General features: G+C 51.6%; 1 protein-coding gene across 2 annotated transcripts; it reads right to left on the reverse strand.

The window, feature by feature from the left end:
• Window positions 1-282: 282 nt before the first annotated feature.
• Window positions 283-10,529, reverse strand: LRRC55 (leucine rich repeat containing 55). 2 transcript variants are annotated; one of them, XM_070383324.1, is made up of 3 exons: window positions 10,185-10,527; window positions 7,503-9,016; window positions 283-3,257 (listed from the first exon to the last, which is right to left on the reverse strand). In XM_070383324.1, exons 2-3 carry the CDS (start codon window positions 8,200-8,202, stop codon window positions 3,022-3,024), a joined length of 936 nt encoding a protein of 311 aa, XP_070239425.1. In that variant the 5' UTR covers window positions 8,203-9,016; window positions 10,185-10,527; the 3' UTR covers window positions 283-3,021. The 2 variants fall into 2 exon arrangements, with proteins under 2 accessions (XP_070239425.1, XP_070239426.1); XM_070383325.1 differs by lacking the exon at window positions 283-3,257 and adding an exon at window positions 3,290-3,718 and having other exon boundaries at window positions 10,185-10,529.
• Between the last annotated feature and the right edge of the window lie 14,306 nt (window positions 10,530-24,835).

Genomic DNA, 24,835 nt, shown 5'->3' on the forward strand with positions numbered 1-24,835 from the left:
GAGCCATATCAGGAGACACCAGCAACCACAGAGCCCCACGCACAGACACATGGACTCAGAGATACCCCAAGGCTCACACATTAACCAGCCTGGACAAAACCAAATGAAACCTTGCAGGAGCCACATCATGGATCCTTGGTCAGTAGGGTTGTGGGAACGATACCAGCCAGGACTGCTAGATTATTTCCAGAAGCTTCCTCTAGAGGCTTGCTTTGAGAGCCTTTTCAAGATGATGGAGATGAGGGGCAAGGGAGAAGCAGGGAATTCCACGCCAGAGGGAAGTTAACTGCATTCTACATTGTGATTTATTAACTGGGGACCTTTTAGTAGCTGGCGAAGCATCTATTCTTTAAAAGCCTGTATCCTATTCAGAAAGGTTTGCCGTCAGTGGGAACTAAAGAGTATTATTAGAGAGAACATTTGATCTCAAGGGTTGGCTTGTTTGGTCTAGTCCTATGCAAAAAAAAAAAATATCCTGTCTTAAAATATGTTAACTATATTTCAGCAAACCAGAGTCTCTAAGACATTATGATAGATGTATGTGATGCCCCTCTGTGGTAGGTTTAACTGTGTTAGGACTGTTATTTCTAACAGTTCTTCCCCACATACTCTTTTTGTTGTTGGCTGGACCCGCAGAGAGCGAACCTGGTCTGCTGGCCCCTGGACACAGTGGAAGAGGGTGGGCGCGGTCCTGCTCCCATCGTCAGGGAGCAGAGTTTTGGCCCAGACGATGTACGTGAGACGCAGAGGAGACAAGGTTCAGGCAGCCCAGTTCCAGCAAAGTGTCGGGCACTCTCGGTGGACGAGCTCAGGCAAGCAGGAGTCGGGGAAGACTTCTTGGAGGATGCCCTGTCATTCTCCTCCCTTCATGGGTGAGGCGAGTTTACTGGAGCCGAGGGCAAGGTAGAAAGTCCCCGATTTAATCTCATCTCTGCCCATCTTGCCAGCATATGCGACTGGGTCCTAGAGGGGACCCCTGTCCTGCAGAGGCGACTGCTTCCTGTTGCCTTTGTATCTCTTGCAACACAGACAGAAAGGCTTAGGCAGGATGGGGAGCACAGCTTTCTCTCCTGTTTCCCAGAGGTCTTATCTTCTGCATGACTGCCACCATGGCCACCAGCTCTGATGTGTCGTTGATAGTTTGCAAGTCAGGTGTCTTCTATGATTTGCCCTGATGAGAGTACCTCTAACCTGCAGGATGTCACTGCCCTTTATTTAGCCTGTCTACTGGGACCTTCACAGCTGGCTGTGAATTCAAGGGCCCCCCTGCCAAGCCCTCTCAGGCATTTTCTTCCTCAAGCATCCAGGAAAGCCCTGGAAAGCGGACCGAGATGGAGTTGAGTTGCCACCCTGCCACGCAGACGAGTCGTACCTGCTCCGAAGTCTACTTTTCCATCTGTAAAATAGGTGCAAGGGTGTTTGTGGTTTGCCTCCCACCCAGGTCGTGAAAAGTCAAGGAGAAGGATAACAAAGCCCTTCACAAACCGTCCCGCGCTGAACAAAGACACGAAAGCTCATGATCACGACGATGAGACCGACGACGACGAAGATGATGTTGCTAACTGTGCTTTGCACGTGAAATTCCTTGATTTTTGACTGACCGGTTAGACAGGGTACCCTGAATGGAACTGCCCAGCCACTTCCTTCTAGAGTAACCTGGGGTAGGAGACTCAACCCGCTCCAATTGAACCATCTGTAAAATGGGAGTAATTATACTCACTAGGCAGTGTTGCTGGGAGAACTGTAATCAATGAGTCGACAGACTTACAAGCGCCCCAGGAGAGTGCCGGGTCCTTTCTGGGAGCTTCATCCAATCGGAATTGAACTTAGAGGGGGTTAGAGGACATTGTAATGTCCCCCAACTTGAATGGGGTTTTATTTTGCTTGTTAAGTAGCATATGATTTAACCTGTCTGAGCGTTGGTTTCTTCATCTGTAAAATGGGCACGATGATGCTTACCTCAGCAGATTGTTGTGTGGGTGAATGGGAATTGTCTCTGGAGAGAGCCCTTCACCATGCCTGACTCCGGCAGGTGCTGGGCAGTGAACAGCTCTCTCACCCTCATGCTGAAACGGGCCCGTGTCTTCGAAGGAGGATTGAACCCTCCTGCGGTCACGACTGTGGTGGCCGTCTCCATCAGGCCTCGGGATCACGCTGCAGGGCTGCACTGCGGGGTGTCCTGAGGGACCCCTTGGTGTGGGCACAAGGAGTCACAGGATGGAGCGTCCCAGGGCGCCAGGACTCCTGCCCCCCTCTTCGGAAGCCCACGCTTGAGTGCCAGGCAGGAGGCGGGGGAGGGTGCGGGTGCTGCAGGGGTTCACTGCCTGGACCTACTCGTCTGCGGAGACAGCTGGCCATGTAGGATGGGGCAAGGGTGGTCAGCGGGAGGGGGTCTCACCTGGCGGCTGCCGGTAGCAGGAGGCTTAGGGGGCCGGCGCAGAGGCGCTGTCACCCTTCAGAGGCAGGGGTGGGCAAGGCCAAGAGCTGACGGATGGAGCGTCCGGGGGGAAGTTCTGGTCCCGTCCTGCTCCGGCTCTGTACTCTGAAGTCACAGTGATCGCTGTCACTCTCCACACGCCACGCGTGTCATCGGCTGGTGTCTGCCCTCCTCTGTCTACGGACAAAGCAGACGTTCCTTCTGATGAGGCACTTCACACATCGCCTCCGTTCTTGTAACGCTCTCGGATTTTCTCGACGGTAGACGACCCGTCCTCCGGGCCTCCATCACTTGACGTGCTGCCAAAACGCCTTGAAGGGAAGAGTTCCGGCTTCCCGCTCCTCTGCTGGAGCTCAGGGCCCTGGGGGCCAGGGTGGGGTCCGATCCAGCTGGCAGCCCCAGTTCCTAGCACAGCGCCTGCCCGCCCCCCGGAGACGCGCACACAAAGGTGGCTTCGTGACCCTGCCTGAGCCGCGACGGAGCTGACCGGGGCCCCGCGGAGCCGCAGCGGGCGGCCGGGGAAGGTGTCCGGCAGCCAGCCGGCCGTGGCGGTGGACGGCGTGGAGGGGCGCCGGGCGCCCGCGTCAGATCTCCTCCTCCTCGCTGGCCTTGCTCCAGCGGTGGCAGCAGTTGGCGGTGATGCCCAGGAGGAAGTTGGTGGCCACGGACGCGATGGAGACCACGAAACCCACGAAGGCGATGAAGAGGTAATCGTCCAGGGTCAGGGTCAGGTGGCAGGCCTTGAAGCTCTCCTCCGTGAGCGAGAAGAGGGGGGCGCCCTCGACTTCCGGGGGCCCGCGGCACTCAGCCTGCTGAGAGTCTGCAACACAGAGACGGGGGCGGGGCGGGGGCTTGAGGCCCTGGAAGGGAGGGCGGGAGGGGAGAGCCCCCCACCCCGTCCAGGCGGAGCTGGGATTTTACTGAGTGAGTTCTGCGTGCCTCAAGTTTCACTCACCGTCTTTAGCGCCCTCAATAACCCTCAGCTCAAGGATTTTTCGACCTACTGAATATTTCTCTAGAGGTGGCGATGACTGCTTGGAGACGTTAGTAATTTGCCTCAAGTCCAGTAGTCCTTGCTAGAGGCAGATCTGAGGCTTTGGGGGGATTTCAACATTATCTGCCTCTCACAATAACCTCCCAACCGGTCTCCAGGCTTCTGCCCTTCAACCATCTCCACTCTGAGATGGTCCTTTTAAACAACAAGCCCTACCTAGAGACTGTCAACCTGAGGGAAGTCTAAGTTAAATAGAGAAAGAGAAATATTATAGGACATCGCAGATCCTAAAAAAAAAAAAAAAGATGATGCAAATGAACTTACAAAACAGAAACAGACTCACAGACTTAGAGAATGAATTGAAGGTTACCCTGGGGGGTGCATGGGGTGGGGAGGGACAGTTAGGGAGTTGGAGAAAGTGTCAGCCGCTCAGTCGTGTCCGACTCTTTGCAACCCCATGGACTGTAGCCCACCAGGTTTCTCTGCTCATGAGATTTTCACCCAGGCAAGAATACAGGCGTGGAGAAACCATTCCCTTCTCCAGGGGGATCTTCCTGGCCCAGGGATCGAACCCGGGTCTCCTAACTTGCATAATATTGTACGTCAACTGTACATCAATATAAAGGAAATAAAAAAACAAGTGAAGCCTGCCAAGTCACTGTCTGCTTGGAACCCTCCCTGGCTTCCTCCGCTTCCCACAAGGACCTTCCCTGTCCCTCCTACTCTCCTCCTGGTTTGCTCTGCTCCATCCACTGTCACTTCTCAGTCCTTCTGCCTTCACCCGCTCGTCCCCTTCCAGGGTGAGGAGGGGGAGGCTTTGCATTCGCCCTAATCCTCTCGTCCCCTTGGGAGGGGGTTCTTCCTGCTCCGATCTCTGCATAGCTCTGTCCCTCACTTCCTCTGGGACTTTGCTCACATATCAGCTTATCAGTGAGGGCTTCCTTTATGATTCTCTATAAAGTAGCAACCCCACTTCACCTTTCTTTGAGCATCCTCTATCTTATCTGCTCTGCTTATTATTTTTTTCCAGTGTACTGATCACCATCTCCCAGTTTGTTATCTGTTTGCTCCCTTTGAATGTAAGTTCTCCCTGTAGCACCCTTACCATTAGAGCAGGGGCCTGTCCATGTGAATGTGCAATTAACCGTTGTTCACTGAATCTGAGAATGAATGACTCTGTGCAGTCCAAAGCCGGGTATCTTTTTATGACCCATGTGACTCTTCCAGATACACAAGAATGTAGGGTTGAGTATGGGCTCCGAAATTACCAGCCTGGATTCAAATCCCCTCTTTCTCTCTCCTTGGGCTTCCTTAATGGTTCCATCCCTGGGTCAGGAAGATCCCCTGGAGAAGGAAATGGCAACCCCCTCCAGTCTTCTTGCCTGGAGAATCCCATGGACAGTGGAGCCTGGAAGGCTATAGTCCCTGGGATTGTAAAAGAATCAGACACGACTTAGTGACTGAGCAACAACATCCATCATGCATTTGTACGTGGTTGTCAGTGGTTCCATCTTACTCTGCCTCAGAAGGGAGAGTGGCAGGTGGGTAGCAGTTCTGCCTTAAAGCCAGGTATTCCTTACTCAGGGCATAGATACCAATCAAATGTTCACCCGGGACAAGTCTTTTTGCCTTTCTGGCTCTTATGAAGAGGGGCGATATGTAAGAAGTGGATCACTGAAGCTCAATGTCTAAGAGAGTCAATACGAAGGCGCTTTTAAAGCTATTCGGTACCTAAACGCTGTGTATTCATTCTGCAGTTTTTGAAGGAAAAGAATAAAATGCTGGACTGAAATCGACTCCCTTGAGAAGTGGATGAACATGATTCTGAGAAATGGATTCTTAGAAACGGAAAGTCAGGTTCAGAAGGAGGGTGAACCTCCCCCCAGCCCCAGGGCTCAGGCGCCGCTGTAGGCTGTGTGCACAGTAGCCCAGACCCCGTGGGGGATAAGACGGTGCCTGGGGTTGACTATCAAGACATCATTGTCTTGGAACCGGAAGATGCTGAAGCCCAAAGTCTCTCGCAGGCATGAGTGGGGTGGTGGCGGTCCATCGTGAGGCTGGGGGGTGTGGGAACCCTGAGGGCGATTGGCAGAGCCCTCAGGAGAGCAGCACAGGAGCCTGCGGGCTGACAAAGCCCTCTGGTTAATTCAGGGACCAGCCTTGAACCTGATTTATATCCCAAGGGGGTCCTACGGCCCTGTGTGTGGGGATTTGTCCAAAATGGAGGGACAGTAATAGGAATCCCATCAAGAGAAGGGGAGGAGGAAGCAGAAAAAGACCAAGTGAAGAGGGTCACCTCGTCCTCCCTACACCAGCAAGTTCTTTGCCCCCAAGAGGAAATTATCCTAGAGATACGGGGAAAACCGTGTTCTGCGGAGGAACAGGGAGGGGGCGTTTCTGGCTGCGGCCCGCGGCCAGCCACGTGGCCTCCCTGGAGGGCGGTTCCCCTTTTGCATGGACACGAGGCTTCCCTGACGGGACCTGGGACCCCTCTCCTGCTCGCTGGGGCCCTGAGCTTCCCCAAAAGGCAGCGGGGACCTCGGGGACCCCAGGACAGAAGGAGCCCCTCCGTGCGGAGGAACCCAGCGGGACAGAGGCTGGGTTAGCAGGGGGCGGCTCCAGGCCGCCAGCCGCCTCCCCCCACCGTCACCCCGCCCTGGGCCCCAGCTGGTCCCAGAGGACTTCCTCCAGCAGTTCTGTGGGAGCACGGGAACCCCGACCACAGCCCTCCCCCCACCCAAACTAGTTCGATCCTGGGCTCCCCACTCGGTCCTCCTCCCGTCCCCACCTCATTCAGCGTGGCTCTTTCTGAATACCCTCCACGTCCAGGCTCTGGGAGAGCCCCTAGGGGGGCCCCACCAACCCCGGGCTGGGGCTGCCATTCTGCTGGTGATAGGGATGGGGTGGTATCAGGGCTCCACCAGCCGACTGGTGTGGTTCAGGCTTCTGCAGGCCCCGGTCCACTCCCCATAGAGGCTGGCTCGGAAACTGCCGCCGAACAGCGTCTTGTCCCAGACCTGAGCCCTCCACCCCAAGCCCAGACCTAGCAGAATTCGCAGAGGCCCTTCGGCTGGCCCGGAACTCAAGTCCCGACCCCTCCTGTTAGCCTAGAACCTGACTCATCAGGATAGATGGCCAGAAGGCCAGGGTTTGAATTCTGACTCCAACCCTTAACAGTTGTGGGACCTTGGGCAAGTTTCCGAACCTCTCTGAGCCTTGGTTCCTTTGTGTGTGTGTGTGTGTGTGTGTGTGTGTGTGTGTGTGTGTCTCATCAGGGTTCTTGTGAGGATGTGATGAGCTGGGTATGAGGTGTTAGTTGCTCAGTCGTGTCTGACTCTTTGCAGCCCCATGGATGGTAGTCCACCAGGCTCCTCTGTCTATGGGATTCTCCAGGCCAGAATATTGGAGCGGGTAACTATTCCCTTCTCCAGGGGCTCTTCCTGACCCAGGGATGGAACTTGAGTCTCCAGCATTGCAGGCGGATTCTTTACCATCTGAGCCATCAGGGGATGAGTTAAAACATAATATATTTAGAATAGGGCCTGGCGGATAGTAAGTACTAAAATAAATAGGGTGAGCCATTTCTGTTTCTTCTAGTATCCGGCATACTTAAAAAGCAGTCTGGTAGAGTAGCACAGAGCTTCGCAATCACATAAACTTGGGTTTTCTCCACGGCTCTGCCACTGTCTATGAAAGCGTCTCTGGCCAAGTTGTTTCATTGTTCTAAATCTCAGTTTCTTCACCTGTAAAATGGGGCTAACAAGAGTGGGGTCCCATGAGGTAACACCCGCCCAGTTGGAGGGTCGTGGCGGTGCTCCATAAACACTGTTGGTTACTAATGAGCTGCTCTGACTTTCTCTCTGTCTGTCTGTCTCCCTAGGTCATCAGTACCACGGGGGTGGGTGAGGGTGGGGTCTGTTTTATTAAGCAGGGTCCCTGGCACCGGGCACGCACAGCAGAGACTTGGGTATCTTCGACAGTGCGGAGGAGGCCAGCCCAGGTCCTGATCCTCCCTAGGCCGGGTCTCCAGCCCCTCCCTCTTCTCCCCCCTAGCCTTTGCTCTGGCCTTACCTGCGGTGCAACGCTGGATGCGGTTCCGCAGCCACTTGAGCAGGGGCTCCATGGTGCAGCCGCACACCCAGGGGTTGCCGCCAATCTGCAGGGTCACCAGCCCGGGCAGGCCTTCGAGGGCCTCGAGGCTGAGGAAGGCCAGGCCCCCGAAGCTGAGGTCGAGGTCCCGCAGCTGCGCCAGGCCCTGGAAGGCGAGCGGGTGCACCCGGCGCAGCCCCGGGTTGTGGCTGAGGTCGATGCGCATGAGGCTGTGTGCGGCCTGGAACATGCCGGCGGGCACGTGGCTGAGGTTGTTGTAGCTCAGGTCCAGGTGTGCCAGGCGCTTGGCATGGAGGAAGAGGCCCGCGGGCAGCTCCACCAGGGAGTTGTTGCGCAGGCTGAGCACACGGAGCTCCCGGTAGCACGTGAGGTAGCCAGGCGGCACGGCGGCGATGCGGTTGTGCGCCAGGCTGAGGTTGCGCGTGTCCACGGGCAGCTCCGGGGGGACAGAGAAGAGCCGCTGGCCGCTGCAGTCCACCGCCTGATTATGGCACGTGCAGAGCACCGGGCAGCTGGCGCCGCCGTCAGAGGGAATCACCCCAGCCGCCACAAGGAGGGGCACCAGCAGCAGGGCGGGCCGCGGGGGCCCAGGCCAGGGCCGGTGGGCCCAGGCATCGCCCATCTTCAGCTGCGGGCAGCAGTGGTGCTGAACGGAGCCCATTGGGACTGGGGCTCTGGCGGTGGAATCAAGAGTCAGCCGCTCAGAAGGGCAGCTGCTCCCTCAGGGGCTGGAGCCCTGGGAGGTGGGGCTTGGGAGCACTGGGGGTCATGGCTTAAGCCTCTCCCAGGGGCCTCTGGGCACCGGAGGGCTCCCTGGGTGAGCGCCACTGGAGGTCCCCTTTGGAGACTAGGGGGGCTCGCCACCCAGCCGAGGTCCCCCAGGGTTGGAACAGATGATTAGAGCTCGAGAAAGGGAGGACACAGGGATGTGGAGGGACCAGCTGCCCGCACATCCGCGAAGGGCCTCTGGCCGCCTTTGGGGTCCTTGTCACCCATGACTGTTGGGTGCCCCCCGCCCTCCACCTCCGTGGACCGTGTCTGAGAGCTGGGAGGGGTGTGGGGGACAGCAAGGGTGCCTTCAGAGGGGCCTGGCAGATCCCAGGACGCCGAAGCCCAGTCCCAGGTCTGGGCGGACGAGGCGGCCAGGGCTGCTGCTGTGTCTCCTGCCCTCGGGGTCTCGGAGGCCGTTTCTCCCAGGGGCCCAGGGGGCTCGAGTCCGGGAGGGCCGCGGGGTGGCCTTCTCGGGGAGGGATCCCGGGGTGAAGGGGGTCTCCAGGGGCCTCTGGCCGCCTCAGTCCGCGGGCTCAGTGTCTTCCGGGGACCGCGGGAAGGGGAGGACCCAGGCTAGCCGCGCTGTGGGCTGGTGCGGCGGGAGGAGCCCCGCGTCCAGAGGCGCAGGACTAGCGGGGCTCAGGCGACGGTCCCCGATGGTCCCCGGCGGGCTCAGCGTTCAGCGAGCGGGGACAGACGCCCCTCTGCCGACAAGGAAAGCACTCAGGGGGCTGGCCGTGTCCCCGGATCCCCCGTCCTCTGTCCCGGCTTCCCGCCGCCTCCCCACCCCCGTCTTCTTGTTCTCTGCGTCCCGCCTCTGCGCGGTGGGCACCTTGCCCCACCGTCACATCGAGGTCGCCCGCTGCCTTCCCACCTGGCCTGCGGCCCTCCCGCGGCCCCCTCCCTGCCCAGGGCTCTGGGCTGGGCGCAGCGCGTTTGCTGCGTCTCCTGGCCCCGCCCCCACCAGCAGCAAACGCCCCACCTTTGAACAACTCTCTAAGAAAAATGCACACACTCTCTGTCTGTTTGCACCCCCTTTCCACACTCAGCACTCACATCTCTCTCTCTCATACACACACAGACACACACACACGCACACACAGACACACACAAACACAGACACACACACACACACACACACACACAGACACAGACACACACACAGACACTCACATGCAGACAAACACAGACACACACACTCACACACACAGACATACACAAACACAGACACACACACAGACACAGACACACACACAGACACACACTCATACACAGACACACACAGGCAGACAGACACACACGCATACACCCCCACACACACAGACACACACAGACACAAAGTCACACTCACACACACTCACACACACAGACACACTCATACACAGACACACACATACACCCACACTCAGACACACACACACACACACACACGCGTTCTTCTCCGGGCCTCCCCCATGATCTGCCGTGGCCCGCGCTCACACCGCCTCAGTTTTCTCATCCTCCTGCACGCTCTCCTGCAAGCCGCCACTATCTTGCACCCCGGTGCACCCCTAACCCAGCACGCTTTCCCACGGACTCCTCGCGCCGCCCTCAGCCCCCAGCGGGCGCCCACACCCGCACCGGGCAGGCGGGAGGCCGAGCGCGGACACGCCTGGCAGCCCTGCCCCGGACCCCAGACCCTGGCCCGGGCCGGGTCCTGCCCACCCGCCGTCCTCACGTGCCCTCCCCTCACCCTCCGACCAGCGCAGCTCTCTTCTCACGCTTGCAGCCTCCATCCCACCCACTGGAGGATCACCCCGCTCCCCGTAACCAGACCGCTTCTTTCGGAGCCCCAGCTCCCCTGCACCCCACACCCCGCGGGAGCCCACTTACTCGGGTCCGAGGACACAGCCATCCGCCTGCGGCAGACCCGGGTGCCCCTGCCTCATCCTGGCCTCCCCGCGCGAGGTTTCAGGAGGACAGACTGCCTCCCGGGCTGCTCCCCTCCCCCGGCGTCTCCTCCTCGGTGGCTCCGGGATCCTGGGGCGGCATCCTCCGGGGTTTCCAGCGCTGGGGTCCCCCTGCCGCTTCCCTTCCTTTACTCAAAGGGGAACCGAGAGAGGCGGGCGGCTTAGGAGAAAGTTCACGGAATCCGGGTGGTTCTCACCGAAACTCGGCGGTGCCCAGGCTGTTGGGGCTGGTGGCTGCCGCTAGGTCCTTCCCTCCCACCTCCCTCTCTCTCTCTCTCTTCCCTCCCTGCTCCCTTTTTCGCTCCTTTTTTTTTTTTTTCCTCGAGGGCCAGGTACTGACGTTTCACGGTCTCTTAGCAACAGCCTCCACATCTCTGAGCAACAGGAGAGCTGGCGATGGACCCCACCGAGGCGACAGAGCAGGGAAGGAGGCATCGCGGAATCCACACCCGCGGCTCCTAGTGATGCGACGAAGGGGACGAAGGGTTCCGGGGGGCAGACACACGCGGGGAGAAGAGAGGGCGAGAGGGCCCGGGGGAGAGCCTGGGGCAGGGGCAAAGGCGTGGTCTGCAATCCGAGACCGAGGAAGGGAAGCTTAAGGGCATCAGACCTGAACGGGAAAGGAGTAAGGGCACGGAATAGAGAAAGGAGGAGAGTGAGGGGTGGGGGACAAACTGGGGGAGGCAATAAAGACAGGAATGAAGACGGGAAAAAAGAGAGAAGTGCCTGAGACCAGCTTGCTCCCTTGATGGGCTGTATCTATTCAGGCCATATACAGCATCTGTTTCCCTGGGTCTGAAGGTATTTTGGTCACTAGGTACCAGGTGACTAGACTGGATCAGAGCTTGTCAGGGATAATTGTAGGCGGTGGGAACTTTTCTGGGTCCCTTAACTGTCCCTCATTCCTGACCTCACGAGGTTTGAGACCCTCTGAAATGCAAAGGGCTGACTCTCCTTTCCAGGTGCGGTGTACCTGGGGTTGTAGAGACAGATCTGTCTCTCGGGGAGTGAAAGTTGCCAGGAAAACCTTGTGGCTCTTGCTCTTCGTCCAGGCCCAGAGGCTCTGTTGTCCCGTTTGCATCTCTCCAAGCTTCCTGCTCACTCCCACCCCAGACCGACTTCAGAAGAGGGTCAAGACTTTGCAACACCTCTTTTCTTGTTGACCCATGGAGCAAGTCGCTAGCTGCCCTGAATTAAAAAAAAAAGTTTGGCTGTTGGTTTGATCAAAGAGCTGCCTCATTTCTTCTTTTAATTATTAGTTATTGAGCACTCACTGTGTGCTGCTTCCCTGGTGGCTCAGCTGGTAAAGAATCTGCCTGCAATGCAGGAGAGCCAGGTTTGATCCCTGGGTTGGGAAGATCCCCTGGAGAAGGGAATGGCAACCCACTGCAGTATTCTTGGTTGGAAAATCCCATGGACAGAGGAGCCTGATGGGCTACAGTTCACGGGGTCGCAAAGAGTCGGACACGACTGAATGACAAACAGCAACCACTGTGTGCTGGGACTTGATCACACAGTGGGAAGGGGAGTGAAGAAGCGCGTAAGGCTCAACGTCACACAACGGAGATCATGGCGGCCGGCCCCGTCACTTCACGGGACATAGACGGGGAAGCAGTGCAAACAGGGTCAGACTTTATTTTTCTGGGCTCCAAAACCACTGCAGATGGTGGCTGCAGCCATGAAATTAAAAGACGCTTACTCCTTGGAAGAAAAGTTATGACCAACCTAGATAGCATATTCAAAAGCAGGGACATTACTTTGCCAACAGAGGTTCGTCTAATCAAGGCTATGGTTTTCCTGTGGTCATGTATGGATGTGAGAGTTGGACTGTGAAGAAGGCTGAGCGCTGAAGAATTGATGGTTTTGAACTGTGGTGTTGGAGAAGACTCTTGAGAGTCCCTTGGACTGCAAGGAGATCCAACCAGTCCATTCTGAAGGAGATCAGCCCTGGGTGTTCTTTGGAAGGAATGATGCTAAAGCTGAAACTCCAGTACTTTGGCCACCTCATGTGAAGAGTTGACTCACTGGAAAAGACTCTGATGCTGGGAGGGATTGGGGGCAGGAGGAGAAGGGGATGACAGAGGATGAGATGGCTGGATGGCATCACTGACTCAATGGACGTGAGTCTGAGTGAACTCCGGGAGTTGGTGATGGACAGGGAGGCCTGGCGTGCTGCGATTCATGGGGTCGCAGAGAGTCGGACACGACTGAGCGACTGAACTGAACTGAACTGAAGATAAATTTAAGTTCTGCCCTTATAAGGGCTAACTCAAAAGTAAATAAATACAGAGCTAGCTCTAGCCCTGTCTGTCAGCTCAGTTGATCTCAGGCTTCTTGTATTTCAGTAATTTCTTAGATCTTTAGGGGAAACTGAAGTGGAATAGTAGAAAACAGGTGTCAAGTTGTATAGATTTACAAAGTTCTCAAAATCACCATCTTTTCTAGCATGAGTCTTTTTTTCATTTGGAGGATAATTGCCGGTAAGGCGATTATTGTGTTGGTCTCTGCCGAACAACAGTGCGAGTCAGTCATGATTATATAGTCCTCCCGCCCTCGGAAGTCTCGGGCCCTCATTTCACCCTGCTCGGGCGTCACACTGTGCCAGGCTGGGCTCTCTGTGTTACGCAGCAGCTTCCTGCTGGCCATCAGTTTCACACGTGATGGATGCCAATGCCACTTTCTCAGTTAGTCCCACCCTCTCCTTAGCCCCTGTGTCCACAAGTCCATTCTCTGTGTCTGCATCTCCATTCCTTCTCTGTAAATAGGTCATCAGTTCTATTTTTCTATATTCCAAAGATGCGCATTAATATACCATATTTTGTTTTTCTCTTTCTGACTTACTTCACTCTGTATGACAGGCTCTAGGCTCACCCACCTCACTTCAACTGCCTCAAATCCATTCCTTTTTTATGGCTGAGTAATACTCCATTGCATGTATCAAACATGATTGTTTTTCCTATGTGGCCCTAGATGATCTCCTCCCCTTTTCACTGTCCTTTCTCATATTACACTCATCTGGAATCTTCCGTGTTCTGCAGTGTCCACTGCAGAGCAGCAGGGTACCCACTGCATTGATGTTTACACACTAAGTTGGCTGAGGAAAATACAATTTGTATCACCTTCCCTCCCTAAAGAAGGGAGTTTTCATTCAATTCACTTATTAACTTAGAAATTAAATCTTTACCTTATTGCACAAAACACAACAACACATGGAAACAAGTGGCCCAGTATGAACAAGTAAAGCAAAGGAGCAGAAAACCTTATTAACACTGAAAAATGGTAGAAAACATAACTGTCTCAGTGGAAGCTAAGAAAGCTAATCGGTGTCTTTCAATATTTAATGTTGACTAAAGGCATATTAAGTGACTTAGCAGCAGCAGCAGCAAAGGCATATTAAAAACAAAAAAGGTTTTCTTCCTTTACATAATGTGTTTATGTTTATAGTAGAACCAATAATATGACTGAAGGAAGATATTTGGGACAGTTTCCTTAGAAGATAAGATCTAGGCAAGAATGCTTGTCACCATTTGAAACTACAGCTTTCTGAGCTGTAAATGAGGAATAATTGGAATGGGACCTATTTCTTGAGAGTGGTTTAGGTTCCACGCATGGCTATTAGCAAAGCGCTCAGAGCAGCATACAGTAAGCATACAGATGTGTTTGTGTAATGAATAAATAAAGCAAAATAAAACAAACTGCAGAGTATAAGATTGCTGAACTAGTTATGCGGCAAGGAAAACAAATGACACAGAAAGGGGAAGTGAAGAAAGGAGAAAAATCACATTTGCTGGGGATCTGAACGTATTCTTGTGCAAGGTAAGTCTCCAAACCTTTGGGAAAATCCCAACTTAGAAACATCTTCGCCTATGTCTCCTGTAAAAGTGAAGTTTAAAGGGGATAATTATGTTTTAAATTATTTTTTTTAAACCATAGTCATTCTCTAAGTATTAAACCACTGTTTCCCAAACCAGTGTCTCATGGTACACTGTGCACCATGAGAAAAATGCTTGTTCTCAGATAAGTTTGAGAAACATTGAATTAAACAAAATGAAGCAAATTTATTTATTTGTTAAGATTTCCCAGAGCTTTTAATGTGAAAACATTCATGGTGACTCAAAAAGGGAAAGAGGGAGAGAGCGAAAGATGTATGATATCCAGCTTTGCTCTTATGCTGGGTGGCTGGATACTCCCCTTAGCAGAATGAGTTTGTCTACACAGCAGCCTTGCAGTGGGAGGGACTCAATTTTGAACCCCAGTAAAATGATAAATTATTACATATCATGGCCTTTCAGGGTCTCTTGCAATTTATTGAAACCATGACTGTTCCATCATGAATGTGGAAGATTTACTCTACTGGACAAACACGAAGAAATTAATCTGAGATATAGATATAAGTGAACTGAACAATTATTTTTATTACTATTATGATTGCTTGACATCCATGTCAAATTCATTGTAATAATGATGGAAAACCTTCAAACCTTTGTTCTTTTTGCTTGAGAACAAATTTAATCTACCAAAGAAGAGTTTTGCTCAGGGAAAGTTGTGAAACATTAGTAGAATGACAATACAGGGAGAAATAGAAAGCAAATCTCTCCAGTTGCTGAGAAGGTGTAACGGTAAGAAAGGTGAGTCTGCTTTCTGCATTATAACAATTTAATGAAATGTTTAGGAGAATCCCATGAACTGATCGTGAAAACCATGTGGGAGAAAAAGGGGTGGGAATGCACAGACGACGTTAGTGAAATCGATGATGCTGGGAAATGCTTAAGAGTAATGGTGGTGGATTTACTTAACTGAAAAAAAAAGTTAAAAAATATATTGTGAGCTGAAAATCACTCAGTGGTGTTACTCAGTACTTGTGCTTTGGGAAATGACCATGGGAATGACTATGCTTTGAGTAAGTGTTTCTCACGGTTAGAATACAGAAAATAAAAATGTGAAACAAAACCACACTGTGGAAAGGAGGCCCAGAGTAAGAAATGTGACTGAGGTTTTTCAGCATCATATTTCACTTTAAACCCTGAAAACATTCCAAATGGTCCAGACTGCAACTGACAAACAGTAAAAATATATACGCGCAGGACGAGAGCAGAGCAGCACGTTTCTCCCGGGTCTGGAGAGAAGGTATCTTTCTGTGTGTTGAGGAAATGGAGGATGTCAGTGGCAAGATGGCTTTTGTCAAATATACAATATTGAGAGATGACAAGGTTTCATTGAGAAAAAAAAATCTTAAAATAAAAATCAGAGAGAAAGGAAAGAAACTCAGTGAAAAAGCAGACTTTAGATAAGTGATATGAAGTAATCCACGTGGGGCTTCCCTGGTGGTCCAGTGGTTAAGACTCCACACTTCCAATGCAGGGGCACAGGTTCGATCCCTGATCAGGGAACTAAGATCCCACACGCTGTGCAGCGTGGCCAAAAATTAAAAAAAAAAAAAAAGGAAATAATCCATGCAATATATACATGTATATTTTTCATGCAAGCTATATTAAGAAATGCTACAAATAGAAGTCTTACAAACTGATATCACACGTAGATCTCTAATGCAAATTCAGAAAAAAAATGTTGTTTATATTAATTATATCTAAATAAAAACAAAACAACCCCTAAAGCACTGTGGTAGGCAAGACTGGAGGATGATCCTTGGGTTGAGTAGAATAACGGCTCCCACAGAGAGTCTAATCTCTGACGCCTGTGAATACGCTACCTTAAATGGCAAAAGGGACTTTAGGGGTGCAACTAAATTAATAATCTCGAGATGAGAAGATGAGCTTGGATTCCCCAGGGAGGTCCAGTGTTACTTAAGCAGGGTCAGAAAAGGAGACGTGATGATGGAAGCAGAGCTGGAAGATGGTACCTGCTGGATCTGCAGATGGAGGAAGGGGCAGTTAATCAAGGGATGCAGGTGGACTCCAGAAGCTAGAAAAAGCAGGGGAACAGCTGTTCTCCCAGAGCCTCCAGATGGTGTGCAGCCCTGCTGACCCATTTCAGGCTTGTGACCCCCAGACCAGAAAGATAAGAAACGTATGTTGTTTTAAGCCACTGCTGCTGCTGCTGCTAAGTTGCTTCAGTCGTGTCCGACTCTGTGTGACCCCATAGACGGCAGCCCACCAGGCTCCTCCATCCACTGTTTGTGGCAATTTGTTTCAGCAGCCAGAGGTAACTAATAAAGCCCTGGAGATTCCTACACCTCCCCGCCCCCTCACCACCCATGTGTACTCAGGTCACCCCCGTCCCTTGAGTTTCAGCAGAATCTGACTATGATAAGATATAGTTCCTGTGATGACCCCAATTGTCAGTTGATTTTGTGTTAATTAAAAGGGAAATTATTTAAGATGGCGTTACCTAGCCAGGAGAACCCTTAGGGCCTGGGCTCTTTCAAAATGGGTATTGGAGGAATATTTTCCCCTGCTAGCTCTAAGAATAGGGGAAAGGACCTAAGAGCTCTCTGGTTGCTGAGACTGATTCCTGGACAACTGCCAGCAAGAGAATGGGGACCTCGATTCTACAGCAGGAAGAACCTGCATTCTGCCCATGAGTTTAGAAGATGACCCGCAGGTCTCGATGCCAACGCAGCTGGCCAACATCCTGACTTCAGCTCTGTGAAATACCCAGGGTAGAGGACCCAGATGTGTTATACCAGGATTTTAATACATGCATGTGTATTTTTAAGCCACTCTGAGTGTGGAAATTTTTTATCAGCATAGAACACTAATACAAACATCGTGTGGAAGAAGGAATTGTCTGACTAGCACTTAAATGTGTGAAAAACAATCCCCCTTTTGTGCTAATATGTTACATGAGTAACAATAAATACATCTGCAACATTCCGTGAGTTTAGTACGGTGGGGGGGCAGGTACCTGGACTCTTACTGCAGGCCCTGGGCATTGGCTCAGATCTACTTAGGAAATTGCTGGTCTCTTTGATCCAGCAATTAGGAAGAAATTACTTCATGCAAAAAATTCATAGCAGGGATATTTATGATAAAGAAACGTGGAGAAAATAGGAGTGCCCGGCAACAGGAGGTGCCAAGCAAACATCATATTAATAGGAAGGAAATGCCATGGAGAACAGGATTAATTGTGGTACCCTGATGGGTAGTACTGCTGCCTGGAAAGCATGTAGAATCGTGCTAATTGAATAAAGCAGAGCAACAGTTAACGCGTAGCGACTCCACCGTTCATTAGCTGCGTCTCCTTAGGCTGTTTACTCATCCTCCTGGTGCTCCGTTTGCTTCTCTCTAAAATGGGCTTGATTTTAGTTTGTATCCAAAGCTTTGAAAGAGGCTAGCAGGAGATTTGAGAGAGGTGGTATATGTGGAACCTGGCTTAGAAAACTGCTGGTTTCTTTGGTCTGGCAATTTTATTATTTTCTGGTTCTTTCTAAGACCTCCATGTTTTAGCCATTACCACTACTATTAGTCACACTATATAAAATGGATTGAATGCCTTCTCTGCCTCACTCTTTAAAATCTCTTGATTCAACCTGGAGGCACTATTACCTTACATGTAATCAATATTACACAGGGGAGGCTGTGTAACACAGTGGTTACATCAGGGCTGTGGAGTACTAATAGTCATAAACTGGACCCAGAATTGTTATAAGAATTAAGTGACCTGCGTTAAATGCTTCATAGTGCCTGACACACAGTCAGCTTTCAACAAACCTGAATTATTACTACTAAGCTGGCTTAAAGCTCAACACTCAGAAAAATAAGATCATGGCATTTGGTCCCATCACTTCATGGCAAATAGATGGGGAAACAGTGGAAACAGTGGCTGACTTTATTTTTGGGGGCTCCAAAATCACTGTAGATGGTGACCGCAGCCGTGAAATTAAAAGACGCTTACTCCTTGGAAGGAAAGTTATGACCAACCTAGAAAGCATATTCAAAAGCAGAGACATTACTTTGCCAACAAAGGCCCGTCTAGTCAAGGCTATGGTTTTTCCAGTGGTCATGTATGGATGTGAGAGTTGGACTGTGAAGAAAGCTGAGCACTGAAGAATTGATTTTGAACTGTGGTGTTGGAGAAGAGTGTTGAGAGGCCCTTGGACTGCAAGGAGATCCAACCAGTCCATCCTAAAGGAGATCAGTCCTGGGTGTTCATTGGAGGCACTGATGTTGAAGCTGAAACTCCAATATTTGGCCACCTGATGTGAAGAGCTGACTCACTGGAAAAGACCCTGATGCCAGGAAAGATTGAGGGCAGGAGGAGAAGGGGACGACAGAGGATGAGATGGTTGGATGGCATCACTGACTCAGTGGACATGGGTTTGGGTGGATCTGGGAGTTGGTGACGGACATGGAGGCCCGGCATGCTGCAGTTCATGGGGTCACAAAGAGTCCGACACGACTGAGCGACTGAACTGAACTACTACTGCTGTTATGTTGGGAGAGGGCTGGTGGGGGTGAGCAGGGAACCCACCTCAGACCACAGGACTGGTTCTTAGGCAACAACCTGAGACCATCCTTTGAACCATGAACCACTCCCACTTCCTGTTTCTTGGCTCCTGGCTCCCTGGGCTGGTCCTTGAGTTGATCTTTGCTCCCTGCCTTGGTGATCTTCCACACCATCCTGCTGGAGTTGGAGGTTAACAGTCTGCATTGTTCCTCGCCGCTTCAGAGTTGTGCATATGCTCATGTGTGTGCATGGATATGTGTGGGCAAGGGGTGCAGGGGACCGAGAACGTGGGTGTGCATACTTCGGAGACGTAAAGAGCAAAATCTCACAATTGACTGTCTCAAGGCAAGGTGGGTTCATACAATGTGATTGGCGCCTGGCTTCTGTTCTCTGCCCTGTGCCTGCCCCCACCTTGGGGGGAGGGAAGTGCGAAGGGGCGGCAAGGACAGATGGGATGAGGGGTGGGCAGAGGGGGGGTGGTGTGTTCCTTTTATCACTCAGGATTCTGTTGGCCAGGTCTTTCCTGGAATCATTGCTGCCGTCCTGCAAGTTCCAGGCAGCTACCAGACTCCGAATTGTTCCTGCTGATAGAAAACCTAGAGCTTATCAAGTGCGTCCATCTGAAAAGTTAATTGTATTAATTTTATTATTTTACATTTTGGCTGCATGGCATGTGGGATCTTAGTTGCCCCAGTAGGGATCAAACCCTTGCCCCTTGCATTGGAAGTGCAGAGTCTTTACCGTTGGATCGCCACGAAAGTCCCTGAAAAGTTAACTTTATTAAAGTTTGCTAGCAACTGCAACTCTCTGATGTCTTAAATTCTCTCCTCTCAGGAGTTCTCCACGTAATGGTATCTTTACCTGTCTGTTTCCATTGCTAGACTGTAAGCAACCTGTGGACAGGGGAAGAGCTTGGTTTATGTTTTTCACAAGTGTTTAGTATATAATAACCATGGGAACCACATGAGTCCTTGGAGCATGCTTGTCTAGGAATACAGCTCTTTACCACTGGCGGCAATGGCAAGAGAGAGAAATGGATGTAAAGGGTGAAGTAACAGATCGGACTTGATACTCAAGGTCCAGCAGAGTAGGAGGTGGAGACAGTTGATGTTGTCACTTTGAGATCCTGTTGAGAGAGGTCACATTTGCTGTGGTGGGAGAGATGCCGGGGGCCAGAGGAGAGGGTCTGGCTGCTTCCTTGGTTGGCCAGAGCTGGCTTGCAATGGGGGCAGAAAGGACCCCATACACGTCGGATAGCTACAATATCCTGTTTCATAAGACAGGGTGACTGCAATCCATCCACTTATTTGATGCCTTTGTTGGGTACCTACTGCATTCCAAACCCCGTTCTAGGACCCGGAGTACTGCCGGGTTTGATCGGTGGGCGGCTTGCACCTGCACAGCACGTGGGGCCAGCACCCTGAGTGGTCAGTGTCTGTGATGGCTGCCGCTGCATGTGTTGACCGCCGCTGTTTAGCAGGGAACAAAGCAAAGTCCCTGACCCCTTGGTGCTGGCTTTCTGGCTGGAGACAGTGAGCACACACAAGCCAAACAGGGCATAGTGATGGTGCTGTGGAGAAAGCCAAATCAGAGTCCCGGGGCAGCAGTGAGGAATTTGCCTGAGATTTCAGAGCTAAAAGGAGGTAGAACTTGGGCTTGATGGATTGGAAGGGAAACCCCCTGGTTTCTCTATCCACATGGCCGCTGAGAAAGGGAGCGTAGAAGCAGGTGGCTACGAACATTTGTCTGCTCTGTGTGCTTAGTCGCTCAATTGTGTCTGACTCTTTACCCCGCCATGGACTGTAGCCCGCCAGGCTTCTCTGTCCAAGAGATTCTCCAGGCAAGGATACTGGAGTGGGTTGCCATTTCCTCCTCCGGGGTATCTTCCTGACCCAGGAATCGAACCCACGTCTCCTGTGTCTCCTGCACTGCAGGCAGATTCTTTACCCGCTGAGTCATCAGGGAAGCCTATTAGTCCTGCATAAACGGATTCAGAATGAGAGGTCTTATTGGCCATCAAATATTTATGGAGCCCCTACTGTGCACCAGGCAGCACGCTAAGCCCTGGAAATACAGCAGTCAAGAACACAGACAAGGTCTCTGCTTGGGGAGGTAGGGGCGCAGGGGAAAGAAAAAGACTGTAAATAACTGTAAAGACACAAAGTGCTTTGAAGAGTGGCTACAGGGAGGTCCAGGCAGGCAACAGCAGGGCTCTGAGCTAGAGTGGTGGTGGGCAGTGGGGGGAGACCTCTGTGCATTAGCTAGATGAGATGTTGGGGGCCCCCCTTCTGTGCCCTGAGAGGCGGCGTTCTTTATAAGCTCACTGACTTTGGTTATTTGTTTTTGAGTTATAGGTATCAATTTTATCAGATAATCTCTTTTTTGTGCTTCTACAAGCTATTTATTGTTAACATTCTGCAGTGTCGTTTTACTCCTCAGATGCTTTTATAGCCCTTGCCTCTCTCAGGTGAGATAACGAACTTCATATATGAAATACAGATTTTAATGAACTGAGAGGCGACAATGAGGAGGATGTTATTTCTCCTGAGTCTGAACCTGAGTCAGGAGGGCAGTGAGATGCACACAGTGGCTTATAAAAACCACTCCGCAGTAATGACAGCTCAAGGTGTCCAGCCATTTATGACTTCTTTGATAATGGTGCGTGATGGCACTGTTCTCGTCGTGACCTATAGAAAACTCTCTGCTTAGAAATTTCCTTTGACTTGATAGCTTACCCCTCTATCTTCTCTGTGCTTCCCAGGTGGCTCAGTGATAAAGAATCCGCCTGCCAATGCAGGAGACATGGGTTTGATCCCTGGTCTGGGAAGACCCCCTGGAGAAGGAAATGGCAACCCACTTTAGTATTCTTGCCTGGAGAATCCCATGGACTGAGGAGCCTGGTGGGCTGCAGTCCATGGGGTCCCAAAGAATCGGACACGACTAAACAACAGCACTATCTTCTCTAGCTGTGCAGAGACGTGGAAAAAATATAATTAATATAAAATTATTCATTTTGAAGATCATCCCCCTTTCCCAGCTGGTTCCCCACATATTCCTTCCTTTGGGAGTGTCTGCTGGCCCTGAGCCCTTCCCAGATCTCCTCCTTTTGTGATTCTGATACTGTCCAGATGTGCTTAGCAGGCTGGACTCCACAGCCAGACCACAGAGCCGCGCCTGTGAACCAGCAGCTGACTCTGAATCACTCCTCTGACCCACGCATTCAGGGCAGACGCCTTCTCCCAGGCATCGTAAGAATTCCCAGAAGAGGATGGGTGGGAGGGAGCCCAGATCCTGCCCTGGGCTTCTCTGGAAAAGAAGAGCTGCCGTGATGAAGGAAGATGAGATGAGGAGCTTGGATTGGGAGAAGTTGCCAGCTTCCTTCCCAGGCTCTGGGAAATAAGACCTAGTTATGGGGTGAGTCTTGATGAGCAAGGTGTCACCTGGAAATACCCTGGCGCTGAAGTGAGGTCATGTCCACCTTTGGGACCTATGCCCTCTTGCTCTGTCTTACCTGTCCACCCGGAAAAGGTATAACACTGATCTCTTGTTTCAGGCACAGAAAAACTGCCATATTTGGAATGATTTATTCTTGCCTGTGTCAGGGAAGCCACCATTGACGATTTCTTTTTTTCATCACCATTTTCTCCCTTGCCCAGAGTATGCTGGCTTAGCCCCAGAAGACCTTGCCCAGAGCTATAGCTCTGTTATTGTCCAGTTCTCTGTCCCTGAGGATGGCAATACACATCTGAAATTGACCACTTATGTTGCACCAGGCACTTGGTTAAGAGCTTTGCATGGATGTTCTTATCTTGTTCTTCTGGCAGCCTTGTGAAAGAGGTGTTTTCTTTCCTTTTTTTTTTTTCTTCATCAAATCACAATTTTACAGACTAAAATCCCTGATGTCCAGATTGTTGTTGTTGTTGTTTAGTCACTAAGTCGTGTCCAACTATCAGCCACCCAGTGGTCTGTAGCCCGCCAGGCTCCTCTGTCCATGGGATTCTCCAGGCAAGAATACTGGAGTGGGTTGCCATTTCCTTCTCCAAGGGATCTTCCTGACCCAGGGATCAAACCAGCGTCTCTTGCACTGGCAGGCAGATTCTCTACCACTGAGCCATCAGGGAAGTCTGAGGCCCGGATGAATTAGGTAATTTGCTGAAGGTAGCTTAGCTCGTGGGTGGAAGAGCTGGTACCCATCAGTCATTAAACACTCACTTCGTGTTCAGTGCTTTCCAAATGCCTGCTTTGAAAATCCCCAAAAATAACCTGAAACAGAAGTATGGTAGCCCCCTCTTCCAGCCAGAAGGAAACTTAAGAGCAAAGATATTGAGTAACCTGCCCAAAGTTTCACAGCTTGTAGAGCAGCAGAGAAAGAACTAGTCACTCTCTTTCCAAAGCCCAAGCCCACACTGTCTTCCCGAATCTCCTTCTCTATGGAAGGTGGATGGTGTTCCATGGGATCAGCACGGAGCATCCCTGTAGCATCAGTACAGTGGAGCAGAGGCTCATTTTTTGAGTTAATGGCTGTGATGGGGGACCACCTTCTGGGCGCACCTCCCCTCCCCTGGGTCTGCTCTAAGCCTGTTCTGGAGGAGATGTGAGCCCTGGGACTGGGAGGGATTGGGCAGCAATATATCCTGGTGCCAGTCACAGGGATGTTCTTTTCATACCATGTTGGGTTTTCTTAAATATTCCAGTGGAGTGGGCCTTAGGGAAACACACAATGAGCAAAGCCACCCCTGGCAGCTCCTGCCTGGTTAAGGGGGAGGCGTCATGGAGTCCACTGTGGCCAAGTAGAGTGATGCTAGTGTGACCTCCCTATGAGGCAGCTGATTGAGAGGGCAAAGTTCAAGATTTAGGGCCAGCAGCGCTGGGCAGAGATCTCTGGACTGCCCCTTACCAGCAGCATGAGGGAGGGTTGTTCTGCCAAGCCCTCAGATCCTTGGCATCCCTCTGGAGAGATGAAAAAAGGCGCTTCCTCGATCAGTGAATTGCTAAGGCCATTTCATAAGCTGCTGAGTGCTTTGTCCATGTGACGCTAATTCTGTCTTCTTTGGGTCATGGATGAGACATGCTGGATCTTTCGCGTGACAGATTTCTAGGTCTGGCTTAGGACCTCAGGAATGTGCTGTGCCTTACAGATCACAGGAGCAAGAGATGAGATCCATACACACAGACGGCTTTACTCCATTCCTATGAAAGTTACCAAGCTGTTTACTCATCTAATTGCTAACCTTCCCAGAACCCCTATATCCCTGCGCCTGGGCTTTGCACTGCCAGGGAGAGAAAAAAACCCACTGGTCTTGCCTGATAGGTGTTCAGGGTTTTAGATGCAGAGACAAGACTGACATCAACTCAGAATAATTAGACATGATATTTATTTAATTCATCACTAAACTGATGTTTCTGGAAAGAGAAATTGATGGGAGATGAGAGAAATCTGAAAAGGCCTCCTGGCATACACAGGGCTTGGGATGGTCTTGGAGGAGCTGGGAAGGCAGCGGTGGCCACAGTGACAGCCCCACTTCATTCTTGGTCGTGTGGACATTGATGTCATCTGACCCCTAAAAAGCACCCAGGGCTGACTCTATCCTAGGCACAGAGACAAATTCTTTACATCATGAAAACCTCCCAGCCCTTAGAGGTTGATCCTACCCCCTAGTCTCATTTTTCAGGTGAGAAAACAGACGGGTGAGGTAAATTGTCCAGATTACACACATAGTCATTGGTATACCTAATATTCCAGAGCCTGTGCCCCGAACCACAAAACTGAACACAGAGGACACGACAGAGCCATGTGACACACCCGTGGCTGCCCGCGCAGGCTGAGAAGGTGGAGCCAACGGAAAGAAGACATCTGCCAGAGGCAGAAGAGGAGGACTTGCTTTCTCACCCTTTCTTCTGTTTTTCTCTTTTCAGAAGAGACATGTGGGGCTCCGATATTTCTGCTCAGGTGGTGCCTTTGGCCCAGAATGCCGAGAGGGACCACATCACGGTGGAGATGTGGGGCCGGACGCTGTGGGCTGGCTCACGCTCTGAGTCCTAGAGAGAGAGGGGCGGGGCCAAGCCTGCGTCGTGCGTCCTCAAGATGGCGCGGCCCTCAAGATGGCCCCTGAGGACGCGGGAGCGGATGGAGCCGGAATTCAGGCTTTCAACACTGCACAAGCCCTT

This window comes from Bos mutus, chromosome 15 (assembly GCF_027580195.1).
Source record: "Bos mutus isolate GX-2022 chromosome 15, NWIPB_WYAK_1.1, whole genome shotgun sequence".
Taxonomy (NCBI): domain Eukaryota; kingdom Metazoa; phylum Chordata; class Mammalia; order Artiodactyla; family Bovidae; genus Bos; species Bos mutus.